Genomic DNA, 26,101 nt, shown 5'->3' with positions numbered 1-26,101 from the left:
AGAGATTGAGGAATTTGCCCAAAGTCACGTTGTTGGTAAGAGGAAAACCAGAACTTATCTAAAACTCATGCTCTCTCTACTGTATCAGAGAACTCTTTAACAGATGGTACATCCTGATTGTTTGAAAGTCACCAACATCTTGAAAACAAAATCATGGAAGTGATTGAAGTTGGTTCATCCAGAATTCTAATAACTGTAATATGTATTCACAGATTTGTATTACATCCATCTGAGACATGCCATTTGGTGGTAAATGGAAAAAGTCCAGTTACAGAAGCTTTGCATTTTTCTGGCTTTTCCTTCTACTGCCTGTTGCCTTGGGTAAGGTAACCGTCAGCCTCCCGGAGTCTCTGATAAGGCTCTGAAGAGTGTAGGGATTGCATGTGCAAAATCCCTGCACACAGAGCCTGATGCACACTTAAGCACCCGATATGTATTGGAGTTTTCAAACCATTGACACTGAGGCACCAGCACTAAAACTTGCTGTAGGAATATGCATCCTTGAATTTGGAGCTGCAGCTTTCAGGAAGTTACAGCTGCCAACCCACTCTCCAGGCAATGAATGACAGGCCACCTACATGGAGTCAGGGAGGTTTTGCTGAGAAAGTCACCCACAGGGGAAGCAAAGTCTACTTAAGGTGAAATGTAACCATCTATGGAGATAACGTAACATTGGGAGGGTAGAATCATCAGAGATCTTTGAAATAGACAATGTGAAAACTGCAGTCCCCATTTGTGAACAGCACAGTTCATCAGTTTCAGCTTATCAGTAATGTGGTTCCTGTGTCTTCACCGATAAAGAAAATGGGAAGTTTTTAAAGAAAAGTGGCTATTGTATTTAGCAGAGATCTATTAGAGAAATTGGCGTTCAGGGTTAATAAACTCTGTTGGTAGAAAGTTGGGGAAGAAAGAGCTCAAGTATGACTTCCTGATGGTAAGTTCCCTTGTTTGTTTTTCTTTTTAATACTTTTATCTCAAAGGGAATGGAATTTTAAAGCAAAATCCAGGTTAAAAATAATAATTGCCATCCATTTTTTGTTTATGAAAAAAAAGTAGTATTACCAATGGGAAAATCTCGTTATAGATTGATGGGTCTTTTGTAGTCTGGTTTGTACAGTATGGGACTCTGGCCTCCTGTGTTGGAAAATATCTGGTGGAGGTTGGGAAAGCAAGGGGCCTTGCATTGTACATGCAGAGTGCACGTATTCCAACTATTCTTCCTGGAGTCCACGAAAATACAGATGTGGAATCTCAGATGGTGACGGGAGAAAGAACTCAGGAAGTTAGGAGCCTCAGGACAGTAGGGGAAAGGAAGAGGCATGCTGTATGGGAAGTCAGCCATCAGGGAGAAGGAAACACAGGATGGAAAGCAAGTGGTGGGTGTGAGGAGAAGGGCTGAGGTGAATAACTGGTTCAAGTTCACATGTGTCATTGGTGCCTGCTTTGAACCTCTGCTTGATGCCTCTGTTCTCTTTCTCTCTGGAGGCTGCCCAACAAAGTGTGCAGATCCAAATACGGCAGAGCTGGCCCCCAAAGCCCGCCCTACCCAATGAGTGTCAGATTTCCCAATAATTTCTTCCAGGAGCAGAGACAAGGGAGGGGTGCTTGCCAGTAGCTGCAATGGTTCTTTTATCAGCACTCAAGGCCAAACTGACCGTCTGTCATTGTCCCCCAAATATCAATATGAATATTGTTATCCAATGTCTGTTATTCTGTGTCAAGTATTTGAGACAGAAAACTTTGGAATTGTGCAGAGTTACTTTAATGGTATTTATTTAATTTTATTTATTTGGGAGAGAGAGAGAGAGAACGAGCAGGGAGGGGCAAGGGGAGAGGGAGAGAGAGAATCTCAAGCAGACTCCATGCCCAGCATGGAGCCCAATGTGGGGCTTGATCCCATGACCCTGTGATCATGACCTGAGCAGAGATCAAGAGTCAGGCTTAACCGACTGAGCCACCCAGGTGCCCCCGTGCAGAATTGCATTTAATCCCTGCTCTTACACTTATGTGATCCACGACTCCAAGCAATTTATCTAACCTCTTTAATTCTTGCATTCTTTACCTACAAAACCCACATGGTAATGCTAATGCCAGATTCCAAGGGTGGTTTCTAAAGGTTAAATGGATGCAGAGTACTTAGTTCAGTACCTAGCCGATAGTAAATGCTGAGTAATGTCAGCCCTCCTCATTGTCATTATTTTTTTCCTTTCCCGCTCCGGGAACTATTATCTCTGTGCCCTGCAGACGGGGTGCCAGGGATGCTGATTTGAACTTTAAAGAATCCCCAGCAAGACATCGGGTTCTGTCTATTCTTGAACAGGTTGTTTAGATGAGGTGATTGGTCCCAAAGTAGTTTCCTACCGGACGTGTCTACATTTGGAGACAAGGACCAGTAGCTTAAGGAGATGTGGGTAGCAGATACCTGCTTCTCCAGGAGGTGAGCTCTTCATCTATGTCTTTCGAAATACTCATCATATGATTGTGAGGGTCTGTCTTTTTCTGCTCACCCCTCCACACTTCCCAGTTTTCTGTAATTGCAGAAACAGAAAACTTCAAAGGAGCGAGTCTCCAAAGTTTTAGGCAACATTACTATGCAAGGGCAAATGCTCTGTAGTGGGTAGGTGCAATGCAGGAGTGTCCCAACAGTTGTGAGGCTGAAATCGTGTGAGTGTAGCACATGTGTGTAGAAGTGCGTGCACGTGGCAGGGTCATAGCTCAGGAGGAAGGGAAAGATCCCTCTGGTCTGGAACAAAACTCTAACAGCAACCAAGTCCAGTTTCCAGAAAGAAGGGAAAGGGCCAGGCAGGTTGTCTGGATTCTAAACAGGGGTCTTAAATTTTTTTTTTTTATTTTATTGTGCTAAAAATCCTTAACATGAGACTTAATGGTTTAACAAACTTTTAAGTGTACAATCCGGAATAGTTACCTATATGCACAATATTATACAACAGATCTCTAGAAATTAGTCATCTTACTTAACTGAAACTTTATGCCTGTTGATTACCAACCTCCCCTTTCCCCCTCCCCTGAGGCCCAGGAAACCACCATTCCATTCTTTTATTCAATGTATTTGACTACACATAAGTGGGATCATGTAATATGTGTTCTTCTGTGACTGGTTTATTTCACTTAGCGTAATATCCTCAGGGTCCGGGCTGAATATTATTCCATTGTATGTCTATACTACACTTTCTTTACCCATTCATCTCTCCGTAGCCTTATGTTGTTTCCACATCCTGGCTATTATGAATAGTGCTGCAATGAACATGGGACAGCTAATATTTCTTTGAGATCCCAATAAATTCCCAGAAGTGGGATTGTTGGGTCACTATTTCTATTTCCCAGTGTTAACTTTTTCAGGAACCTTTATGTTATCCTTAGCAACTGTACCATTTTGCATTCCCACCAATAGTGTACAAGGGTTCCAGTTTCTACACATGCTTTCCAGCACTTATCTTTTGTTTCTTTGATAATAGCCATCCTGACAGGTGGGAGGTGTTATCTCATTGTGGCTTTGGTTTACATTTCCCTGATGATGAGTGATATTGAACATCTTTCATGTACCTGTTAGCCATTTGTATGTCTTCTTTGGATAAATGTCTATTCAAGTCATTAGCCCATGTTTTAATTGGGTGGTTCTTCTCCCTCTCCTTCTCCTTCTCCTTCTCCTTCTCCTTCTCCTTCTCCTTCTCCTTCTCTTTCTCCTTCTCCTCCTCCTCCTCCTCTTCCTCCTCCTCCTCCTCTTTCTTCTTCTTCTTCTTCTTCTTCTTCTTCTTCTTCTTCTATTGAATTGTAAAAAGTCCCTTATATATTTTGGAAATCAATTCTTTACCAGATGTGTGGTATGCAAATGTTCTCTTCCATTTCATAGATTGCCATTTCACTTTGTTGATTGTTTCCTGTGTTTTGCAGAAGTTTCTAGTTTGATGTAGTTCCACTATTTTTCTCTTGCTTTCTGTCAATTTTTCTGTGCTTTTGGTGTCATATCCATGAAATCATTGCCAAGACTAATGTCATGAAGCTTTTCCCTATATTTTCTTTTATGCGTTTTACTGAAGACTGGGTGCAGACTCAGGGGAGATTAGAGATGTGGGGTGATGAAGGGGACCTGGGTAAGGGGTGGGGAGGCTCTTTCCTGTCTGAGACACAATTGGTTTTTGTTTTTTTTTTTTTAGCACACTTGTAATAACAGAGCAGTAGCAGCAATAACTATATACTGAGAGTCTGCTCTGTGCAGAACCCTGAGCCAAGTGCTCTCCATATACCATATCTTGTTGACCTTAGGATAATTTGTGAAGTAGGAGTGAAACCCAGCTCTAGCTGATTCAAACCCTGTGCATCCAACTCCTATGCCACACCAATGCTGCTGAGAGTGCAGGCTCACTGCAGCAAGACTATGAGCACGAAAAGGGTTGGGTTGAGCCTCTGGGACTGGATCTGGAGCCATATGTGACTGAGCCAGGTGAAAGGGGACAGTGCCCTGATGGAAAAACATAATAAAGACAGTGTCCATAACATTGTAACTGAGATTTAAACCAGTCCTTATACCTCATTCCCTTGGTAGATGGATAACTTTGAATTTCAACAACTGCTGACCCTGTCTAAGACCGTTTATGTCTTTTGACTTAACGTGATTAAAGTATGAATATTAGATGCCTGTTTGAGCCCACAGTAAGATGGCAACGGAGACTTCCCTACACATTCCTTTCAGAAGCCTTGTAGTTAAGGAGATGAAGGGACTGAGGGGTTGAGTCACTGTGCACTGGAACCTCCACACTGTTGGCCCACTGCGCGCAACTGAGAATCCCAGGATGGGGACTTATCCCTGAGGAAAGAAAATGAGATGATGGGAATTCATCTGAGGTTGCTGGTCCCTCTCCCTGCTCCTCATATTCTCTGCCCACTCCCAGGGCCAACCAGTACTTTCTGAAGCCCTCTTCACCCTGGATCCTTAGTTGGCCAGAAAGTTTTCAGCCACTTCCTGCTGGAAGCTTGACTGATTAGACACTGGTAGCTGATGTCTTCAAGTCACCATCTGAGCAGTAACCTTAAATGCTAAAAGAAAAAAAAAATCATTCTCTTGAATAAGATGCTCTCTCTCTCTCTCTCTCTCTCTATCGCTCTCAAATAAAACAAATTTTTAATTAAAACTTGTTATCCAAGTTTTCTGGGGATTCACTACTCTGTAGGAATGATAAACAAAGAGATAAAGACAAAGCGTTCAGTTGTGAATTCTCTCATATTGTTTTGTCTCCTTGTGCAGAGTTCTGGTAGATTCTGGGCCGGAATGTTCAAATGTACCTTCTCTTCATTTTGATTTTTTTGAGCATTGTTTCCTGGAAATTTAAGCATGCCCCCCTCCCACCAACAAGTCTCTGTTAGATCACTGCCTACATAAATACCAACTTTTAAAAGACATCAGAGAAACTACCTTTCAAAAGATAAAACAGAAGATTAATGTTTTCAAAATGTGATCTATGTTAAGCTTCATAAAATAAAATCTTTTTTGAAATAAATCATCACGAACAAATAAATGATCTTAGAATGGGTTTGCCGCCTGTTGTTGTGAGGGAGTATTTTGAGCAAATTGGAGGTTGAAGTCAAACATGACTCCTTTGGCTTTTCTTTTTTTTTCTTTCTCTCTTTTGGTATATGTGTGTTTCCACTTAAACTCTCCTTTCTTTTTTTTTTAATGTTTATTATTTTTTAAGAAAGACAGAGACTGTGTGGGGAAGAGGAAAAGTGAGAAAGAGAGAGAGAATCTCAAGCAGACGCCACACTATCAGTGCAGAACCTGATGTGGGGCTAGAACTCACGAACTGTTAAGATCGTGACCTGAGCCAAAATCAAAAGCCAGACGCTGAACCAACTGAGCCACCCAGGCGTCCCTTCCCTTCTTTCAATCTGTCAGCGTGGTCTGTGCCCCTGGTCTCTGAGCCAAACGCAGGGCTCATTCACCCACCTCCTATTTCAACTTCCACCTTTATAATTGAAAGCATCCTTAAGTATGACATCCTTAAAACCAAAAGGATTCAATTCAGTAACAATCTAGTTGGAGAGGAAATGAATCCTCAGCTTACCTAACAAGGTTTGTTCATTTGTTCATTCAAAAGCTACGTATTGAGGACCTACTCTGGGATATGTAAGGGAACAAAGCAGAAAATACACATATGTGATGCCCAAGTCCGGTATCTAGTGTGTTAGACGGTAATAAAAGCCACGGGAAAAAATAGAGCAGAATAGGGAGGTTGGGAGTGCAAAGGGCAGATCTCATTAAGGAGAAAATGCGGCAATGAGCTGGAGAGATGTCTGGCAGAAGGGAATCTAGGATAGAGTCTCAAGCTGGTGCAAAGACTCAGAGGGGGAGGCAAGTGTGGACCGTTCGAGGAAGAGGGAGGGGAAAGGTGTTCATGGAGTGGAATGAGGGCAAGAACACAGAATAACCTGAATCAAAGAAGTGTGAAGGGTGGCAGACTGTGGAGGGCCTTTTTGTCCGTTACAAAGAATTTGGCTTTCACTGAGTGAAAGGGGAGGTTTGAGGAGTGATTAAAAGGTTCATGGTGATTTCTGCTCTGAAAGCAGATTATAAGAGGCAAGGGAAGGACCAAAGAGAGGACTCTGGAGGCGATTGCAGTAGTCCAGGCAAGAGACAGAGGTGACCCGGACCACCAGTGAGGGCCAAGACAAGGGGTCATGTGGTTGGGCCCTGAATATATCTGGAAAATAGACTCAGCAGGATTCGCTGATGGATTGGAGAGAATGTGCTGGAGAAAACGAGGCATAAGGAGACCTCCAGGGATTCTCATCTGTGCAGCTGTAAAGACGGAGTTACCATCAACTAAGATGATAGGGGTTATCGGAAGAGCAGGTTTTGGTGGGAAGAGCAGGAATTCAAAGTTGACTGGTTAATTTTGAGACGTCGAGGACCCAGAGTGGAGGTGTCAAATCTGCAGTGAATACCTGAGTGTGAAGTTCAGGGGGAAAGTCTGAACAACAGGTTTGCCAGTGTATGATCAGTGTATACGCAATGGTCGGAACAGGGAAACTGTTGGGGGAGCTCATTGAGAGGATATGACTGCTGGTTGACACTCAGCCGGGGAACTGAGGCTCCTCACCCCCTCCACTTTCCTTGGAATATGGGTCCTGCTTGTCTTATCCATGACCAGAGGCCGCTCCAAGGACGTGCACTTGAGAGAGCCATGTGGTGTTGAGACCATCTGGACGGTGTACATGGCTGAAGCCAGTCAAATCCTTTAGACAAACTCTTCAGATTTGGCAGGCAGGTACAGAGATCTATTTGTCCTGTTGCTACCCAAGATAAACTCCATAACGAAGTTCCCTTGCTCATTAAAACTGCCAACTGCCACCTACCTTTCTGGAGTGGCCTGCCTCTTTCTTCAGCCTCCCCCTGTCCTCCATGTACGGGGCCTGGTTTCAGATTATACCTGGGAAGTACCTGGGAACCAACAGAATCTGGACAGCATCACGTGGGGAATGAATGCAGGTAGAGAAGAAGAGACACCCAAGGACTAAACCATGAGGTGTGGTGGCGGCGGGGGGGGGGGGGGGGGCAGGAAATGAAGGAGCAGCCAGTGGGGGGCCTGCAGGAAAATGAAGGAGAAGTTGCTTGCCTGTGACAGAGACTCCTTCAAGGGAAGGTCAAGACTGAGGATTGACACCGGCTTTAGCAAGGACATGGGGGTAATCAGAGACAATGACAATAGCAGAATGCCATCACAATCTTACCTATTTATTAACAAGTTGAAATTTAAAGAAACAAGTAAGGCCGTGTTCCCAGAGCGGATTCAGATTCTATCAAGTCATTTACAAAACAATCAAGTGAACAAACCAAACAAGAAAAAGAAAGAAGAGACCAAGGGTTTGAAGTTAAAAACTTATTTTAACTTATGCTGAAGTCTCAACCCTTCTCCAGTACTTTGCAGAGAGAGTAAAATTTGTCTTTTAGGGAAATTTTACGGTGAAACTAAGAAGTTGTTCTTTTGTGCCCTCATGGCCTGTCTACTTTCCCTCTTGAGGATCTCATTTATTAGTCTCACGGACTTCATTTCATCTACACTCTGACATCTCCCGAATTTGTATTCTTAGCCTGAATGTGTTTCCTGAACTTCAGAAGCAAGTACCCCACCGTTGACTAGACATCCCCGGTTGTATGTCTAATAAATATGTCAAGCTGATTATGTCCCACACGGAGCTGATCTTACTCCAAAACCTGTTCCACTTGCCGTCTCCCCATCTCAGCGAATAGCAACCCCTTTGTCCATCTGCTCAGGCCAAACCTTGGCGTCACTTTGGCTGCTCTCTTTCTCTCACATCCCAGAGCCTATCCATCAAGAAATCCTGTCAGCAATACGTCAACATGTATCCAGACTCCATCCTTGTCTCACGGCCTACCCTCCCATCTCCCTCTCTCCTGGACGACCACATAGCCTCCTGACTTGTTCTTCTCCTCCATCCCTGGTCCTCCTTAAGGGCATTTCCTCAACACCCAGGTCATTCCTTGGCTTGAAATCCTCTAATGGTTTCCATTATCCTACCGAGTAAAAATCAAAGTGCTTATGGTGACTCACGGAGCCTTGCAGCATTTTGTCACGAGACCTCTCTGACCTCAGCTCCTATTTTTCTGCCATTTCTAGCTTGGCTCAAGCCACGTGTCCCCCTGCTGCTCCTCAGACACACCAGGCCTGCTCAGCCTCAGGGCCTCTGCACTGCCTGCCCTTCTGCCTGGGCTCTGCTTCGGCTGCTTATCAAATGTCCCCTTCCTGGTTGGCCTTCCCGGGACCACCCCCACCCTACCACCTGCAACTGCATTTCTCCAACTCTCTTTCCCTCCCTCCTCTGCTTTTTTTTTTTCTGCCTTATTGTAACACCACCTAAAATGTTTTGTAAATATTCTTTACCTATTTGTGTTGTTTACGGTCTTTCTTCTCTGCTAGGATGTGAATTCCACGTGGGCAGGTCTTTTTGTCTGTCTTTATTCTGTTTGGTGCATTGCTGCACCCCCAGTATCTGAAGCAGTGATCGACACCTAAGAGGCCCACGAGAGGTCTGGGTTCAGGATTTTGCTCTTAAAAGCTCTGTTGATGCAGAATAGGTGTGCACAACCATGGTAATTACTAAAACACTGAAATATTTCCTTATTGGTGAAACCTCAGCTCCCCACCCCAAACCCTCCACTGTGCTCCCCTGTGACCTCCTCATAATCCAGAAACCACAGGATTAAGCCCAGCTCCTTTGCAGTGGCCGGTGTCCTTGTAACTGGTCAGTGCCTACATGATGCTACTTTCATCAAATATTTCAAGCATCACCTTCACTCACACCCAAGAAACTACACAGAAGCCTACCTAGCTGGTTGCTTGTAATCTTAGCCAGAAAATTTCTGAAATGAATTCAGAGAGGAAACTTATCTGAGTTTTTTTGGAAAAAGACCACAGAACTTGCTCTGGATGATTCATTCTTGGAATCATTCTCAAAGAAAAAACCAAACCAAAACAAAACAAAAACAAAAAGAAAACATAACCAGTTTTCTCTAGAGATCATTTATTATGGGAAGTTTGATGACTAAATATGGGTAAGACCTCCAGAGGCGATTTCTCATGGTATACTGGAAATGAATCTGGGTCTCTTGATTTCAGTACAGTGCTTCTCCTATTACATACTTGGGAGACTATGACTTCATTTTGTCTTAAAATACTTGGAAATAACTAACACTCAATTAAAACCATAGATCTCAAACATTGAATAAGATTTGATGGCAATATTCACTGATGTAATCACCATCCCAAACACCACCGGAAGCATTTCTTCTTCTCAGAAGTTTCCTCCACACTTTTTACCCACCAATTTCTCACAATCTCAAACACATGCTTCATGATTCCTAGTCTAAGTTAATTAGCCTGCCATTGGGCTTCGTAGACGCATAATATGCAATATGTACTCTTCCATGTTTAGTTTCTTCTGCTTGGTGTAATTTGGGGGGGGGGGGGTGGGCAGGGCTTTAAACTTCCTGAACGTGATCTTTTTGAGATTCATCATGGTATTGTACCAGTAATTCTCTTCTTTCTCATTACCTTTTATTTATCCATTCTTCTGGTTGGTAGACATTTGAATCGTCTTGTTTTTGGTACATGAATATGGCGTCCATAAACACTCTTTTGTAAGTGTTTTGTGGACACGTGCTTTTAATTCTCTTGGGACAATACTAAGAGTGGAATTGCTAAGTCACAGAATAGATGTTCCTTAACTTTATGCTTTGTTTGTCAACTCATTGAGATATAAATGTACGTGCAATAAAAAGAATACATTTTAAGTGTAAAGTTCAGTTAGCTTTGATAGATGTATACCTTATGAGAGCATCATCAGTTCAGATATCATCCCATAAATTTCTGTTATTCTGCTTTACAGTTAATTGGCCCCCGCATCTCCCATCCCAGGTAATCACTAATTAACCTTTGCCACTTTAGAGCATTATAGAAATGGAATCATAGAGTGTGTACTCGTTTACTCCTGGCTTTTTCACTCAGCCTAATGTTTCTGAAATCCACTCATAGTGTTCTTTCTTTCTTTCTTTTTTTTTTTTTTATTGCTGAGTAGCTTTCTATCATGAGTGTAAAATAGTGTCTCCATTCACGTGTTACTGGTCATCGCGATTCTATGAACATCTGTGTGTAAGTCTTTTTGTGGCCATAGGTTTTTATTTCCTTTGGGTAAATCCTTAGGAGATGAATTTCTGGGTCATATGGTAAGCAGTTACCAGAAGCTTCCAAACTATTTTCCAAAGCCATTTATCATTTAACACTCCCACCAGTGATATATGGGAGTTCTGGTTGCACCATATCCTTGCCAGCACTTGAAATCCTCAGTCTTTGTAATGTCATGAGATGGATTATCATTGTAGCTTCAATTAGTTAATTTTCTCTTTTTTTAATGTGTGTTTTGGCCATCAGTGTATTTTGTGAAATCTCAATTTGAGTCTCTTTCTCACTCTTTTTTTAATTGCGCTATTTTGTCGCCTTTATAAATTATAGATACAAGCCTTCCATCAGCCATATAAGTTGTATCTTGTCTGCATGTGGCTTGGTCTATTCAAATTATAATGATGTCCTTCGAAGAACAGGGGCTCTTATTTTGGTACATTCTGTTATTTATTCTTCTTTCATGATTAGTGATTTTTGTATCTAGTCTAAGAAATATTTGTCCTACTCCAATAGGAAAATTATGAAGATTTTCGACTATGCAATTTCCACAAATATGATTGATTTTGATTTTATTTTTATGTATATTGTGAGGTAAAGATATATCTTCCATCTGTACAGATAGCCAGTTTTTCCATCATCGTCTGTTGAAAACCATGCTTTCCTATAGATTTATGTTGGTGCTTTTATCAAAAATCAATTTCTATATGTTTAAGTCTATTTCTGGACTCTTTTTTTCTGATCCTTTGATCTATATGTCCATCTTTATGCTATTACAACACTGTTTCCATTATTACAGCTTTATATTAAGTCTTAAAGTCAGGTTATATAAGTTCTCCAACTTACGCCTGCTGGCTAGTTTTCATATGGCCAGCACCTCTGTTTCTCTCTCCTGTGTGTCCTCAGCCCACAGAGTTCCTTCTGGCTTATAAGATGCTCACTCTCTTCTTGCCCCAGGAGTTCTCATGGGATAGTCCAAGAGTGACTGAGGCCTCACCTTACTGTGAGATAAAATAGAAAAGCCAGAGTTTCAAGGAAGAGATGTAAAAATATGGCAGAAAGGACATTGCTCCTATTCAGATTCGTATACAAACCTCTCCTTTCCAGACAAACATTTTCAAGTGTCTACTTGGCGCTGGGTGCTATGCCAGGCACGTGAGCTGTGTCAGTGGGAAAAACTCACAAAAAAATCTCTCCGTTTCTGGAGCTCGTATCCTAGTGGTGGGAAACAGAATACAAACAGGGAACACAATTCATAGGTAGAAAATTAAACGTTGACGCGTGCCCTAGTAAAAAGGCCAGAGCTGGGTGAGAAAATAGGGAATACGTGTGTGGGGAGGCGGGGGGTGTGAATATCACAATTTAAAATTGATTGATCAGATACTCAAATGAATGCTTTGACACCAATGTCCAGAACTGCACCACTCACGATAGTCAAAGGCAGAAGCAACCCAAATGTCCATGAATGCATAGCTGGATAAACAAATTGTGGGATATTCACACAATGGAACATCACTCAACCACTAAAAGAAACGTAGTACCGACACGTGCTTCAACATAGATGAACCTTGAATACACTATGCTACATGAGAGAAGCCAGACATCAAAGGTACTTACTTGATGATTCCATTTATATGGAATATTCAGAAGGGAGAAATCCAGAGAGGCAGAAAACAAACTGGTGGTTGCTAGGAGCCGGAGAAGGAGTAATTACTAATGGGAGTGAGAGTTTGTCTGGAGTGATGAAAATATTTGGGAACTAGACAGAGGTGGTGGTTCACAGCATCACGAATACACTAAATGCTACTGAATTGTCATTTTAGACCGATTAATTTTATGTAATGTGAATTTAAGCTCAATTAAAAAAAAAAGCTATTCAGAAGCAAAGAAAAAGAGAACACTGAGTAGTCAGGGTAAGGCTTTTCGAGAAGTCACCACCGCAGGAGCACTGACTTGGAGGAGATGAGCAAGTTAGCCTGGTGGGTAACTGGAGGACACAGGGTTGGAAAGGAGGAACTGGGGAGGTGATAGGTGGCCCCAGGTTGTGTGGGCCCTCAGAGCTGCTGCGAGGGCATCGGCTCTTCCTTTGGGTGAGGAAGGACTAGATGATCTGCCTTGGGTTTTAACAGAATCTATGGACCCCTATATTAGGAACAGTCTGAAGAGGGGCATCAGTGGGAGTAGGGGGAACTGACAGAAGCCATCATTAAAGCCCAGGCACGAGGTGGTGGTGGCTAGGGAGAGGGAGGTGGCTAGGGAGATGGGGGGAGGGGCTGGCAGGTAGTATGTGTTTGACAGTGAGACCCAGAGGGTGTCCTGGTGGATTGCAGGCCAAATGTGTGAGGAAAAGAAGAGTTAATTACACAGGGTGAGTTCTGGCTTGAGCAACTGGAGAGACGGAGTTGCCATCACTGAGGTGAAGAAGACTGAGGGAGAAAGTGCTTTTCTTAGGGGCGAGGCAGGGAAGGAGCACTGAGAGCTCCTAGAGTTTGAAGTGTGGCGAAGAAGAATCTGCCCAAGGTGCCACGGTGGACGGTGTGCCCCCCAGAAACTTCTCCCAAGACCCAGGCCAGGCCACCCATCGCCACACAGGGTCTGCCTCTGTCGGTTGTAGGCCCTACGAACACCCCATTGGGAGAATGGGAGGAACGTGGCATCCTAAATCTCTCGAATAAAATGGGGGGAAGATTTCCTCTTTGCTTATTCCTGTGAGAATTACTGAGAACCTGACCCACTTGGATTTACATGCGTGTAACATGACAAAAATGTCCTGGCTTTTGACATGGTTTACAGTAAGACCATGGCCATTTCTGGAGTGTGAGACATACGTCTTGATCTAATTATGACACCGGGCAAGACAAATGGAGAAGTCTTGCAAGGTATCTCCTAAGCGAGGCAGTATTTGAGTGCCACGGTCCAAATGCAAGTTGCTAGCTGTTACTCTGGAAATAAAGGTTTTTTTTGGGCTTTGTTCATTTTTTTATCAGAAATGTCAGAGAATTAGATTAGAAATAGGGACATGTGAGATTTCAAAACTATAACCCCAAATCAGATGAAAATTATGGCTAAACTAAAAAATCAGAAAGCAGTTATGGCCAAATTGGGTTAGATTAATTTTTAAAAATGGAGAGTAGTTCTGAGAAATCTTAAGAGGAAGAGGGTATCCACTACAGAAACAAGCAGACATTGAAAGATTTCTCCTTAACTTGGGGCGCCTGGGTGGCTCAGTCGGTTGAGCATCCGACTTCGGCTCACGTCATGATCTCACAGTTTATGAGTTTGAGCCCGGCATCGGGCTCTGTGCTGACAGCGTGGAGCCTGGGGTCCGCTTCGAGTTCTGTGTCTCCCTTTCTCTCTGCCCCTCCCCTGTCATGGTCTCTCTCTCTCTCTCTCAAAAACAAATAATCACTAAAAAATAATAATAAAAAGAAAAGTTTCTTCTTAACTTGACAGAAACTTATGGGTGCCCCAAATTCTGTTTTTTTTTTTTTTTAAATTTTTTTTCAACCTTTATTTATTTTTGGGACAGAGAGAGACAGAGCATGAACGGGGGAGGGGCAGAGAGAGAGGGAGACACAGAATCGGAAACAGGCTCCAGGCTCTGAGCCATCAGCCCAGAGCCCGACGCGGGGCTCGAACTCACGGACCGCGAGATCGTGACCTGGCTGAAGTCGGACGCTCAACCGACTGCGCCACCCAGGCGCCCCCAAATTCTGGTTTTTAGAAGGCTTTGCCTTTCACATTTTGTCTTACTAAGTTGCGATGAAATACTATACTTTTATGTTGGATGGGGTCTTGGTGGTCAGAAGCCAAAGTGGCTTAGTGATTTATAAAGAAGAAACTTTCAGGAAATCAGACTAGGTTATTTTTGTTTAATAACCCAGTCATAATTATAAGAAAGAAAGCTTTGCTGCTGTCTTCTTTCTCTTTTTTAGTTGACATTGAATAAAAAAAGAAAAAAAAAACCCCTTGGCTTTGAGGTTCAACAAATTTGGTTTTAACCCTAGCCACAAGTGGATGAGCTTGGTCTAATGATTTAACCAGTCTCATCCATGGGTTTTATTTTAATCTGTAAAATTGGAAGGGCGTTGTTGATAAGTAGCACACTGTACTGTACTTTAGATGAAAGGACTTTATTTTTTTTAATTTCTAAAAAAATTTTAAATGTTTATTTATTTTTGAGAGACAGTGAGACAGAGTGTGAGCAGAGGAGGGACAGAGAGAGACAGAAGGAGACACAGAATCTGAAGCAGGCTCCAGGCTCTGAGCTGTCAGCACCAAGCCCGATGTGGGGCTTGAACTCATGAGCTGTGAGATCATGACCTGAACCGAAGGTGGACACTTAACCTACTGAGCCACCCCAGTGCTCCAGGACTTTACTGTTGAATGGATTAGTTGATTATCTTACAATAGTCATTAGATTTTACTAAATGCTTCTGTAAGTTTTCACGACTGTATTAAAATTCTAATTGAAACTTTTTTTTTTAGGTTTATTTATTTATTTTGAGAAAGAGACAGTGGGAGGGGCAGAGAGAGAGGGAGAGAGAGAATCCCAGGCAGGCTCCATGCTGCCAACGCAGCCCTGAGGTGGGGCTCAAACTCACAAACTGCAAGATCATGACCTGAGCTGAAACCAAGAGTTGGATGCTTAACTGACTGAGCCACCAGGAACCCCTAAACCTTATTTTGAACTAAGAAATCTTTTTAAAATTTTTTTAATGTTTATTTATTTATTTTTGAGAGACAGAGAGAATGAGAGTGAGAGAATACAAGCAGGGGAGGGACAGAGAGAGAGAGAGGGAGACGCAGAATCTAAAGCAGGTTCCAGGCTCTGAGCTGTCAGCACAAAGCCCGATGTGGGGCTCGAACTCACCAACCGTGAGATCATGACCTGAGCTGAAGTTGGACGCTCAACTGACTGAGCCACCCAGGTGCCCCTGAACTAAGAAATCTTATTTGAAACTAGGAAACCAATGCAAATGTGGTCTGGTCTCATGAAAAACGCCTACAGTTAATAAAATTTTTTGAATCATATATTACTATGCAAAATAAAAGCTCATATTCATGTATAAGAACTTTCAAGTTCATGCTATTTTATGTAACAAAATGCTATCTGGAGTTTAACCACACCCTGGGCACTGTTCCAAGCCCACTTGCTCCTGATTCTGTGGTGTCAGTATGAAACTCATACGATCTTGATAATAAGAGTCTGGACAACTAAAAGGAGGGTAGAGATAAGCAGACCCAATTCCCCGAATTTACGCGAAACATCTCAGGGTAAATCTCCTAGCCGTGACAGGACTTTGCATTTCTTCCTCTCGGAGCACGTGGCCAATGTCCAAACTATGACTGTATCCCCAAGCAGGTAGGCAAGCCTGTGTAAGAGCTTTCCCAGCCACAGTGTGGGGTAAAGAAAACCTACTAGAACTCTTCGTTAGCAACACCTCCTCACCTTGCTCACCCGGTGGCAGTGTGACCTAGTGGTTAGGTGTCTTTAAGGCCCACCTGCTTGGGTTCTGTGTCTTAGCAGCATGTGACTTGGCCAAGTTGCTTAACTTTTCTGTGCCTCGGTGTCCTTATCTGTAAATCAGGAATAGTAATAATAATAGCACCTGCCTTCTCGGGTGTTGTGACAGTGAAGGAGTTAACAAATGTTAAGTCACTTAGAACTGTATCTTGGCATAGAGCGAGTTCTAGGGAGAGCTCAACTATTGTTATGTTATTACACCGGTCTGCAGTTAATCCCTGAATGCTTCTGGGATGTGGTAGGTTTTAAAATTTTTTTTTTTCAACGTTTTATTTATTTTTGGGACAGAGAGAGACACAGCATGAACGGGGGAGGGGCAGAGAGAGAGGGAGACACAGAATCGGAAACAGGCTCCAGGCTCTGAGCCATCAGCCCAGAGCCTGATGTGGGGCTCGAACTCACGGACCGCGAGATCGTGACCTGGCTGGAGTCGGACGCTTAACAGACTGCGCCACCCAGGCGCCCCGGGATGTGGTAGGTTTTAAAAGTGAGTTGAATTTACTCATAATAGAGCATTTCAGCTGCGTGTAGCTGAAATCTAATTTTGCAATTAACATTTGTTTTACATGGAGCCCAAGGGTTGAAGGTTATGGTCTTCTTTATCAGGCCCCTTGAGGAGCCTTCTTACTCATAATTTATCTCTATGTCCCTGAACTCCTTAGAAAAACTTCCCTTTTCCATCCAAACTGAGATCCTTAGAGGGACTTACATGTGAGGAGCCCAGAACCTGGAATCTGTTTTTGGATGAGTCTGGACCATAAGCAGAGCATTTACAAACCTCCATAAAGTCTGGCTTACTTCTCATTGCTTCCCCTCATTTGCTTTTGGAACTCTCTGCACCAAAGCTCTCCAAACTGGATGAGCATGCTTAGCTAATGTCTGCAAAATGAAGTGTCAAGGGATATTGGGAAAGGCAGACTTAAGGCCTCAAGATTTCAAGATCATTTAGAATCAACTGAGTAGTCCCAGGGCAACAGAAGCACGTGGGAGACTCAGTCCGTTAGGCCTCTGACTCTTGATTTCTGCTCACGTCCTGATCCCAAGCTTCATGATCTGGAGCCCCAGATGGGGCTTTGCGCTGACATCATGGAATCTGCTTGGGATTCTCTGTCTCTGTCTCTGTCTCTGTCTCTGTCTCTCTCTGCCCCTTCCCTGCTCAAGCACACGTGGTCTCTCTCTCTCTCTCAAAATAAGTAAATTAGTTAAAAATATTATTAGGGCAATAAAAGACAAGCATTACTTAGCTTGAGAAACTGATGCCAAACCAAGGGGAGATGATAGGATTACTTCCTCTAAAGGGATTACTCAATGTTGTCATTATGTTTAAATATTTATGTAACAAGGACAAAAATTCTTGGTACATGATGCACCAGTATTTTTAAACAAGTCATGGATTTTGGCTAAAAAATCACATTTCATCGTGGGTGGAGTGAGGAATGGTAGGATGTCTTTGGCTGCCTCCCCCTCAAAATAAAAGAGAGAGTTCATGCACCTGAGGACTCTTCAAGGAAGGAGCCAGAAGAGGTGGAAGCTGTTCTTAGCTCAGTCATTGACTTGGAGTCCCTTACCTTCTGTCCTTCACTTTGGGTAAGCATCAATTACTTATCTAAAGTTTACAATAACAACTTTTCTATACACATAATAAGAAAAGATTGATGTTTACAGGAAATGTGCTTCCTTGAAGTATTATATTAAGGGTTGTTGTGTCAGTTGATCTGTTGGTCAGTTTTTCTGTTAGTTCAATTCCCTTCCCTGACTTTTTAAGAAAAAAACCACCTAGTTAAATGATTCCCTTGCTGGAAAGTAAAAAGAAAAATATGTAATTATTTTGCACAGACCTTTGACTATTCTTGAAATAACTTTGGTGAAGCTTGGGGACAAACTGAGGCAGGGGTGCATTTTTGAGGGTTTGGTGTAGGGCTTAGGGCAATTACTTGATTAATGTTTTCCCTGTCACTCTCCTATAATTTTAACTGCTTTGTGATGACTCTTTGCATGTGTGCCTATAAGTGGGTCATGCCTGTGTGCAGGTAGGCCCCAGCCTGGGTGGAAATGTGTGGTTTTGTGTTACCACTTATAATATTGTATTTTCTAGGGTCTGTGGAATTTTATAGCTTTTATTTGTTTCAAAAGTGGAAACTAGTTTTCTTTCCTCCTAATTCAGCTTCTTCCAGCACATTCTCATGATACTATGAAACAGCGTGACCCGTGTAAGGCCCACATGACCCTAAGGTTCGGTAGGAATAAGTTCAGTGTTTCATGCCTGAAACCCTGCTGTGATACATATTTATATCTAATAAATAGCTGTTGATTGATGAACTCTCCTGGGGGGGTATTGAAATAGCAAAAATCTTGGCAATAAATACTTTGCTTGTGATTTTGTATGATTTATGTTTCAGTTGAGACAGTGAAACCGCTTTCCAGCTATAAATTTCAGGGGCCACCGTCTACCTCCTAGGAGAGACCTTTACCATCACATGTCACGGATTCGCCTTGAATAATCTCAACAGTTAGTTACCAACACTTGCTCTGGATTGAAGAACTGACAATGCAACTTTGGGTCTTGGCACTTTCAACAATTCTGGTACATTCCACAGCAGCCAAGTTTAGTAAGTATTGCTCTTCAGTGAAAATTGTTAAAATTTTAAATTAAGTAATCCCCAAAACATTTCCCTTGTTTCACACCGCTTGTTCCTGGTTGCTCCAGTTGAATCGGAACCTGGAAAACTCGTTTATGCTCCTCGATCATTCTTTATTGCAAATCTAACGGGACAAATTCTTCAGAATGCAGCATGATTTTAGTTTTACGTATTTAAATACATCGAACTTTAACATGCTGCCTGCACGCGGCAGGTGCTGCAAGCATTTGCTGTCCCGCCGTAGGCTTTGTAGACGCAGATGTGGCTGCTTCTCCCCTGGGGCCAGTGTGAGGGGGTTGAGCTCCAAGTTAATTCATCCGTCTGTGCTGCCCATTAAAACCTTTCATAAAAGATCTTAATCATTTACTTGTTCTTTCTCAGTGGAAGTGTCACAAAGAATAGCCCACTTCTAAATTTCATCCTAGAAGGATAGAATATAGGAATTATAATGTTTTTAGACGATGATCACTTCAGGACCATATTGATGGTTTCTGTTTTGTTTTGGGCAGGCAAATCATCCTGGGGCCTGGAAAATGAGGCTTTAATCGTGAGATGTCCTAGGCAAGGACGATCTCGATACCCTGTGGATTGGTATTACTCAAAAACCAACAAATGTATCACTACCCAGAAAAGAAATCATGTACTTGCCTCAGGGGAACGTCTTAAGTTTCTCCCGGCCAAAGTCAACGATTCTGGAATTTATACTTGCATTATCAGAAGGTACCAGGCAGCCACCCATAATCTTTGGGCTTGCTCCCTTTTCTTTGATAGTTGATGGTCTGAGCTGTCCTCACTGTCCTTCCCTTTCTAGACCTTTCTGGAACAGTTGAATTTATAAAGCGATTTGAATAGAAGAGTCCTTCTAGGAACACCATTGGGTTGGTGTTTGGGTGATTATGAACTATGTAGAGGCAGAATTGCAAGAATGAATTTGTAGCCCAATTAGGAAAAGACCTAGCTTGCCTAGTGACCAAGAGAACTGAGAGCCATCATGCACTTTGGTTGGAACAAACCAGAAAAAAGACCCAGTAATCTAGATGTTGAGCGTCAAAGAGGCCTATGGTGGGTGCCATAAGGCAGTTACTAGTCCCTTAAGCCTGAAAGGTAAGCTGAAAAGGGTTTTGTAAGATTGTGTGCCTGCAAATTACTTACCCTACATACATATTGTTAAATGTTTTGATCTTGGACCTGTGTTTGGTACATACAGTATGTCAGATGAACTACATCGGAATGCAGGGTGTGTATGGTTGGCCACCTAGGTTCTGAGGTCAGACCAGTTTTCGTTTCAAATTCGTGTTCTGTCACTAGTTAGCTGTGTGATGCCAACAACTACTTCTCTGTCCGTCCCTCTGTTGCCTGATCTGTAGAATACACATGATAATATAGCACACTTCAAAGCATCTTATGAGAATAAATTGATATAGTGTTACCACCATGAATGCTGCATAGTAAACTCTCAATAAACACTAACTATCTTTATAATATCCTGTTCTTGGCATGGCACCTGATAGAGTGTATAAAGAAATAGTGAGGGAAATATTCAGGGCTACCACAGAGGTTATGTTGGCTCTCAAATGCAACGCAAAAACTATTTAAAATTCTAGATTTCAATACATACTTTTAAATAAGGAAAGAACCACTGTACCTCAATTGTTTGAAGAACAAAAGTAGCATTCAGCAAAAGTTAGAATGGGATGAGGTTATTTCATAATGCTGAGTAACTTTTTAAAATCATTTGACTTATTTTGGTAGCCCTACCTTCAATAAGACTGGCTATGTGAACGTCACCATATATAAAAAACAGCCAAATTGCAATATTCCAGATCATCTGATGTATTCAACAACACTTGGATCAGAAACAAATTCCAAAATATATTGTCCTACGATTGACTTGTACAATTGGACGGCACCTATTGAGTGGTTTAAGGTAAAAGGAAACTTGGGGGAAATAGATAAAATTACACAGGATAGCTGCAAGTGAAGAGTTACTGAAAATGGAAGGGAGGTTTCTGTTTTATTTTGTTTTGTTTTTTTAATTTCAGGATTGTAAAGCTCTTCAAGGACCAAGGTATCACACACACAAGACATTTTTGCTGATTGACGGTGCAACTAGCAAGGACACAGGTGATTATACATGTAAATTTATACACAATGAAAATGGAGTCAATTATAGTGTGACAGCGACCAGATCACTCACAGTGAACGGTAAGCTACTGAATTTAACAAAATTGATTATTTAAAAAAATAATGTGGAGAAACTGTGCCCTTCTTGTTGATTTTCCTGTACTAAAGACCCCCTTATCTGCAGGGGTAATTCCAAAGCCCCCAGTGGATGCCAGAAACTAGGGATCGTACTGAAGAACCTCGTATATACTATGTTTTTTCTCACACATACATACATACCTGTGATATGGTTTAATTTGTAAATCAGATGTGGCAAGAGATTAGCAACAATAAGTGGTCATAAAATAGAACCATTACAATGATATACTGTAATAAAAGTTACCATAAATCTTGGCAAACTCAGCATATGATTTTTTTGTCTTTCCTTGTGAAGTTGAGAATTTTCACCTTTTCACTTAAAGGAAGTGCTTAATTGCTTCTCTTTGACTTTTCTGAATTGCCACCATCATCGCTCTTGTGCTTCGGGGGTATTATTAAGTAATATAAAGCACACTTGAACACAAGCAGTGTCATACCATGACAGCCAATCTCATAACCACGATAGCTACTAAGTGACTAAGGGGCATGTGGCAGATATCATGTGGATCTGCTGGAAAAGGGACAATTCACTTCCTGGGCAGGACAGAGTGGGGCATTGTGAGATTTTCTCGTGATACTCAGCACAGTGAGCAAGCTAAAATTTATGCGTTGTTTATTTCTGGAATTTTCAATTTAAACCTTTTGGACAGAGGTGGACCATGGGTAACTGAAACCCTGAAAAGTGAACCCGGGGATACGGGGGAGCTACTATGCTTCATGGTCCCTAAGATGCCCTCCAGCTTCATGTTATCTTGCACATTCTCTACAATAGCACAAAGAGCTTTTCTAAATGCACGATCAAGATTTAAGAAATTTTAGGGGGAGATTATGTTACTAATCTAAAGCCAGACTGGTTCTGTCCTCTATGACTTCACTTTTCGAAAACAGCATGATCTGCATGCCAACTTAATAAACATTTTTGGTATGATAACACAAGTATTTGGAGAGCAAGATTAACTCTTCTTCTCCCAGTTTGTTGTCAGAGGCTCTGTAAATAGAAAAAAAATCTGTTTAATCTCTAATATAACTAACTAGATTAGAAGTTTAGAAGTGCTACAAAGGACTATAGGGATACTGCTGGGTGGTTTTTAATTGTCAACCTAAAATTGTTAGGAGGCAGTGAGTAAGCAAGAGTGTTTATCCGGGATCAAAGAATTGTAAATTTGAGGTACTCAGATTTGGGTAGAACCCACATAGTGTCCCACTAGGGAACAAAAGTCAGGGTTTAAAAAAAAAATAATGTTTATTTATTTTTGAAAGAGACAGAGGCAGGATGCGAACTGGGGAGGGGCAGAGAGAGAGGGAGACGCAGAATCCGAGGCAGGCTCCAGGTTCTGAGCTGTCAGCACAGAGCCTGATATGGGGCTCGAACTCACGAACCGTGAGATCATGACCTTGAGCTTACCCCACTGAGCCACTCAGGTGCCCCATAAAGTCAGGGGTTTTTAAAGCAAAGAGGGAATGCCTGTTATACATTGTTTACAAAGAATTTTGATGCATGTTGGCAGCAGAAGGCTGACCTTCACTGAATATCATTGGTTCCTAAGGCTATCACACGAGCAAAGTCTTTTATTGTACCAACTTGCAGATGTTTGGGCTTCATCTTGGAATATTTGTGGTTTAGTCAGGTTACACATTCATGATTCCACCAGTGAGGACATAGGCCCGTCTCCTTAATGGCCTCCTGGCTCCATTTCAAAACCCCTTGACATAAGTGATGCCATTCCATTTCACATAATCCTGGTTTGCAATTTGTCCAACATTATCAATGACCTCAAGTAGCTAATTTGATCCTAAAAGCTGGTTTTCAAATGTTTAAGTCTATAAAAGTCTATTCAGAGGAAATCCGTCACAGTCAAGGATGTCAAATCTAGAAGGAGTCACGGTCTCTTTAGCATCACTTGATCTACAGATATAGGATGAAGTAGCACCAGTCAGTGTGGACGCTTTCTCAGTGGAAAGCAATCGTGAAGACAAGGTTTGGAGGTTTTTGATGCTCTATCATATAAAACAAGCCCCATCAGACCACATTGTTATTAGTGTCTCTCACTATTAAACACCAGATCATGGGGGTCCTTAATCACACGATCCTGAAATAAATGCGAATCAAGGAATGTCAGAATGTAGCAGTATTTCAGAAGACTCTCCTTCCCCGACTCGAGGCATCAGTGCCACAGAAGTTAGAATTCCCTTACAGAATGGACCACAGTGGTGGAAATCTCTGAGCAGAAGTGTGGACTTACATGCTTACCTTTTTCATAGGCCTTTTTTTTTTTTCATTCAACAAGCATTTATTCAGTACCTTATATATGCTAGCATTTCATGCAACTTTTGAAAGCTTCTTTCCTGTAATGTTGTGCTTCTTCTGTAGAATTGTAGTTTTCTAGCAATTGCCAACCCATGTAATTAATTTAACGTGTTAGATTAATTAATTAATATTTGTTTTAATGATATAAAAGAGAATAGGAAATATAAAAGAGTATCATAAGTCATAAGAGAAAGTATTACTTGAATGTTTTCGTTTTCATTTGTGTGTGTGTGTGTGTCTGTGTCTGTGTCTGTGTGTCTCTGTGTGTCTGTGTGTGTGTGTATTTATTGCCATGGGTCATCGTCAGAAAAATTTGAAAAACATTGCTATGATATAAGATAGTAATATGAAAACACAAGCTTTATACTGATGACCATCCAATGCTATCCTAATATTTATATTTTCTTTGTCTTTGATTTAAGATGAGGAAGGCTTTTCTTTGTTTCCAGTAATTATAGCCCCTCTACAAAATGAAATAAAAGAAGTGGAAATTGGTAAGAAAACTTGAAGACTGCTGTAATTGTTACCTGGAGAATCCTTCCATATGACGCTTGGTCTGGATTCTCCAAGTATGGGTCATGCAGTTAACACGATGGATCTTGGGGATTAAATGAAATGTTACATGTAGAAACATCCACCGGGCACTTGTTAATATTAGGAATACCCAGCACTTACATTTGTACTGCAGTTCAGACTATCTTATTTCATTCTTACTTCTCTCCGGGAGGTAGATATTGTTTCCAATTTATGCTTGTGGATACTTAGGCTCAGGTAGGATCAATGATGTGCCCAAGGTTATGGATAATCAGTGATAGAAGGATGAGAACCAAGGCTTTCTGACTCTGCCCATCTCTGGCTTCACAAGTTTCCCACTAGAAATTAGATATAACTCAAGTTCTTGATCCATAAAACAAGTCCCTTCATGAACTAGTCATCACCTATATTCTGGCCCATCTGAAGCTGTTAACCCCACCTGCCTTGGAGTCCCCTCCACACCAACCACCTCACAGTTGTTACACCGATTGGCAGCATTTCCACATTCTTTCCTGCTTTTGTCCATGTTATTCCTCCTTCTCATCTCTCAACACTGAGTTCAAATAGCATTCCCCATCCCGCCCTCCTTACTACCATGGGCACCACCAGAGCCTCCATCTAATGAGGTCCAAAGAAACCATTTCTGCGCGCAGCATAGCAGTCCAGAGAAGTCTGGAATGCCTTCTTCTTCTGTATTTCCATGTCATTTGTCAACCTTTCTATAGAACAGTAGAATACCTTGTGTTTTAATCATCTGTGTCTACCCTTATCATCTTCTGAGACACTCTGCGTCCCTCATCCCTCTTCAGATGCAGAATTCTTGAGTCCAGAACCAAGGGCTCAGTAAGGGATGCCTGAATGCCTGTCCCAAGCAGGAGGGCAGCCCTCACGCTTTCAGTTCTGGGCAGAGGAAGTCTCAAGTACAAGGAGTAGTAATGGAGAGCACTCTTGAATGATTAAATGCTGGGATTGTAGCTCGGTCGAGCAAAACATAGTTTTGCCAACAAGGTGACTTACAGAGAGATGAAGAGAATTTGGTAAAAGGAGGAAGGTTTGGAAGAAAGAAGTTAAAAAGAAATTCCAATCTATACTAAAAAGAAGCCCCACCTTATAATGTCTGATTGGTGAAACCAGAATTATTCACCTTTTTAGTTTCCATGGAAGGTGAGAGGGGAGTGTGAGTGGAGCTTCCTCCAAACTGTGAGCAAAGTGGGTGGAGGCAAGGACACAGAAGGGCTAAGGATGAGGAAGGGGTATGGAATCAATTCCTGGCACACACCAGGTGTTCAACGATTTTTTTTCACGTTAAATGCAATACTACTGGCAGCACTGAATGTTATTGGTGAGTTTCTTCACTTCTCATCTAGGAAAACCAGCAAGCATACCCTGCTCCGCTTGCTTTGGGAAAGGCTCTCAGATCATGGCCGGCATCCTGTGGAAGGTGAATGGAAGCAAAGTTCAGAACTTTGGAGGACCAAGAATTCACGAGGACCTGGAGCAAAATCAAAGGTATTTTTATACTGAAGTTAAAACATCCCCTCTTCCTCCCACACAATTTGCAACTGCAAAGCAAGCATTAAAGGTAACAGGTTGCCTCCTTAGTTCCAGCAATGAGTTGACTTGCCTGAGCACCGTTTTAAAGATAGAGCCTGTGAGAGAAGAAGACTTATCTGTGGAGTATGACTGCCTGGCTCTGAATTTGCACGGTTGGACACGGCACACCATAAGACTAAAGCGGAGAAGTCCAAGTAAGGAGTGTTTCTGAGATTTTGGCCACCCAAGTTAGCTGCATCAACTGTAAGCTGAAATCACTTTGTTGGAGAACAATGTGTTGGCATGTGGTTCCGTGGGGAGTCTCTCAAGACGAAGAGGTCCATCTCATACGTTGTGTTTTTCCTCTTAAGAACACTGACCATTTGTAGTCTGGTTTCCCTAATTGCCTCTCTTCTGTTTTACTTCCCCCTTCCTCCTCTCCCTCCAACCTCCCTCCTCCTCCTCCTTCTCCTCCCTTTCCTCCTCTCCCTCCTCCTCCTATCCTTACTTTCCTTCCTCCAGCCCCCTTCCTCTCCTTCTATCCCCCTCCCTCTCTTCCCTTCCCCCCCCCTTCCTTTTCTTCCTC

General features: G+C 42.2%; 1 protein-coding gene across 4 annotated transcripts in view; it reads left to right on the top strand.

The window, feature by feature from the left end:
- The window catches only part of IL1RL1 (interleukin 1 receptor like 1), a 72,229-nt gene that overhangs the window by 35,181 nt on the left and 10,947 nt on the right, over positions 1-26,101 (top strand). For 2 of the 4 annotated variants that reach the window (XM_045445582.1, XM_045445579.1), the window contains exons 1-9: positions 15,582-16,481; positions 16,718-17,826; positions 18,639-18,848; positions 19,388-19,598; positions 20,631-20,805; positions 20,921-21,083; positions 23,871-23,942; positions 25,350-25,491; positions 25,585-25,730. In XM_045445582.1, coding sequence (XP_045301538.1) covers positions 18,788-18,848; positions 19,388-19,598; positions 20,631-20,805; positions 20,921-21,083; positions 23,871-23,942; positions 25,350-25,491; positions 25,585-25,730 — 970 coding nt within the window. In that variant the 5' untranslated portion in view covers positions 15,582-16,481; positions 16,718-17,826; positions 18,639-18,787. Of the gene's footprint in view, positions 1-206; positions 935-15,581; positions 16,482-16,717; positions 17,827-18,638; positions 18,849-19,387; positions 19,599-20,630; positions 20,806-20,920; positions 21,084-23,870; positions 23,943-25,349; positions 25,492-25,584; positions 25,731-26,101 lie in introns of those variants that run through there. The other 2 variants (XM_045445580.1, XM_045445581.1) reach the window with 2 other exon arrangements.

The sequence above is a fragment of the Leopardus geoffroyi genome, chromosome A3 (assembly GCF_018350155.1).
Source record: "Leopardus geoffroyi isolate Oge1 chromosome A3, O.geoffroyi_Oge1_pat1.0, whole genome shotgun sequence".
Lineage (NCBI taxonomy): Eukaryota > Metazoa > Chordata > Mammalia > Carnivora > Felidae > Leopardus > Leopardus geoffroyi.
The sequence above is the reverse complement of the archived record's forward strand: the minus strand, read 5'-3'. Positions and strand labels throughout refer to the sequence as shown.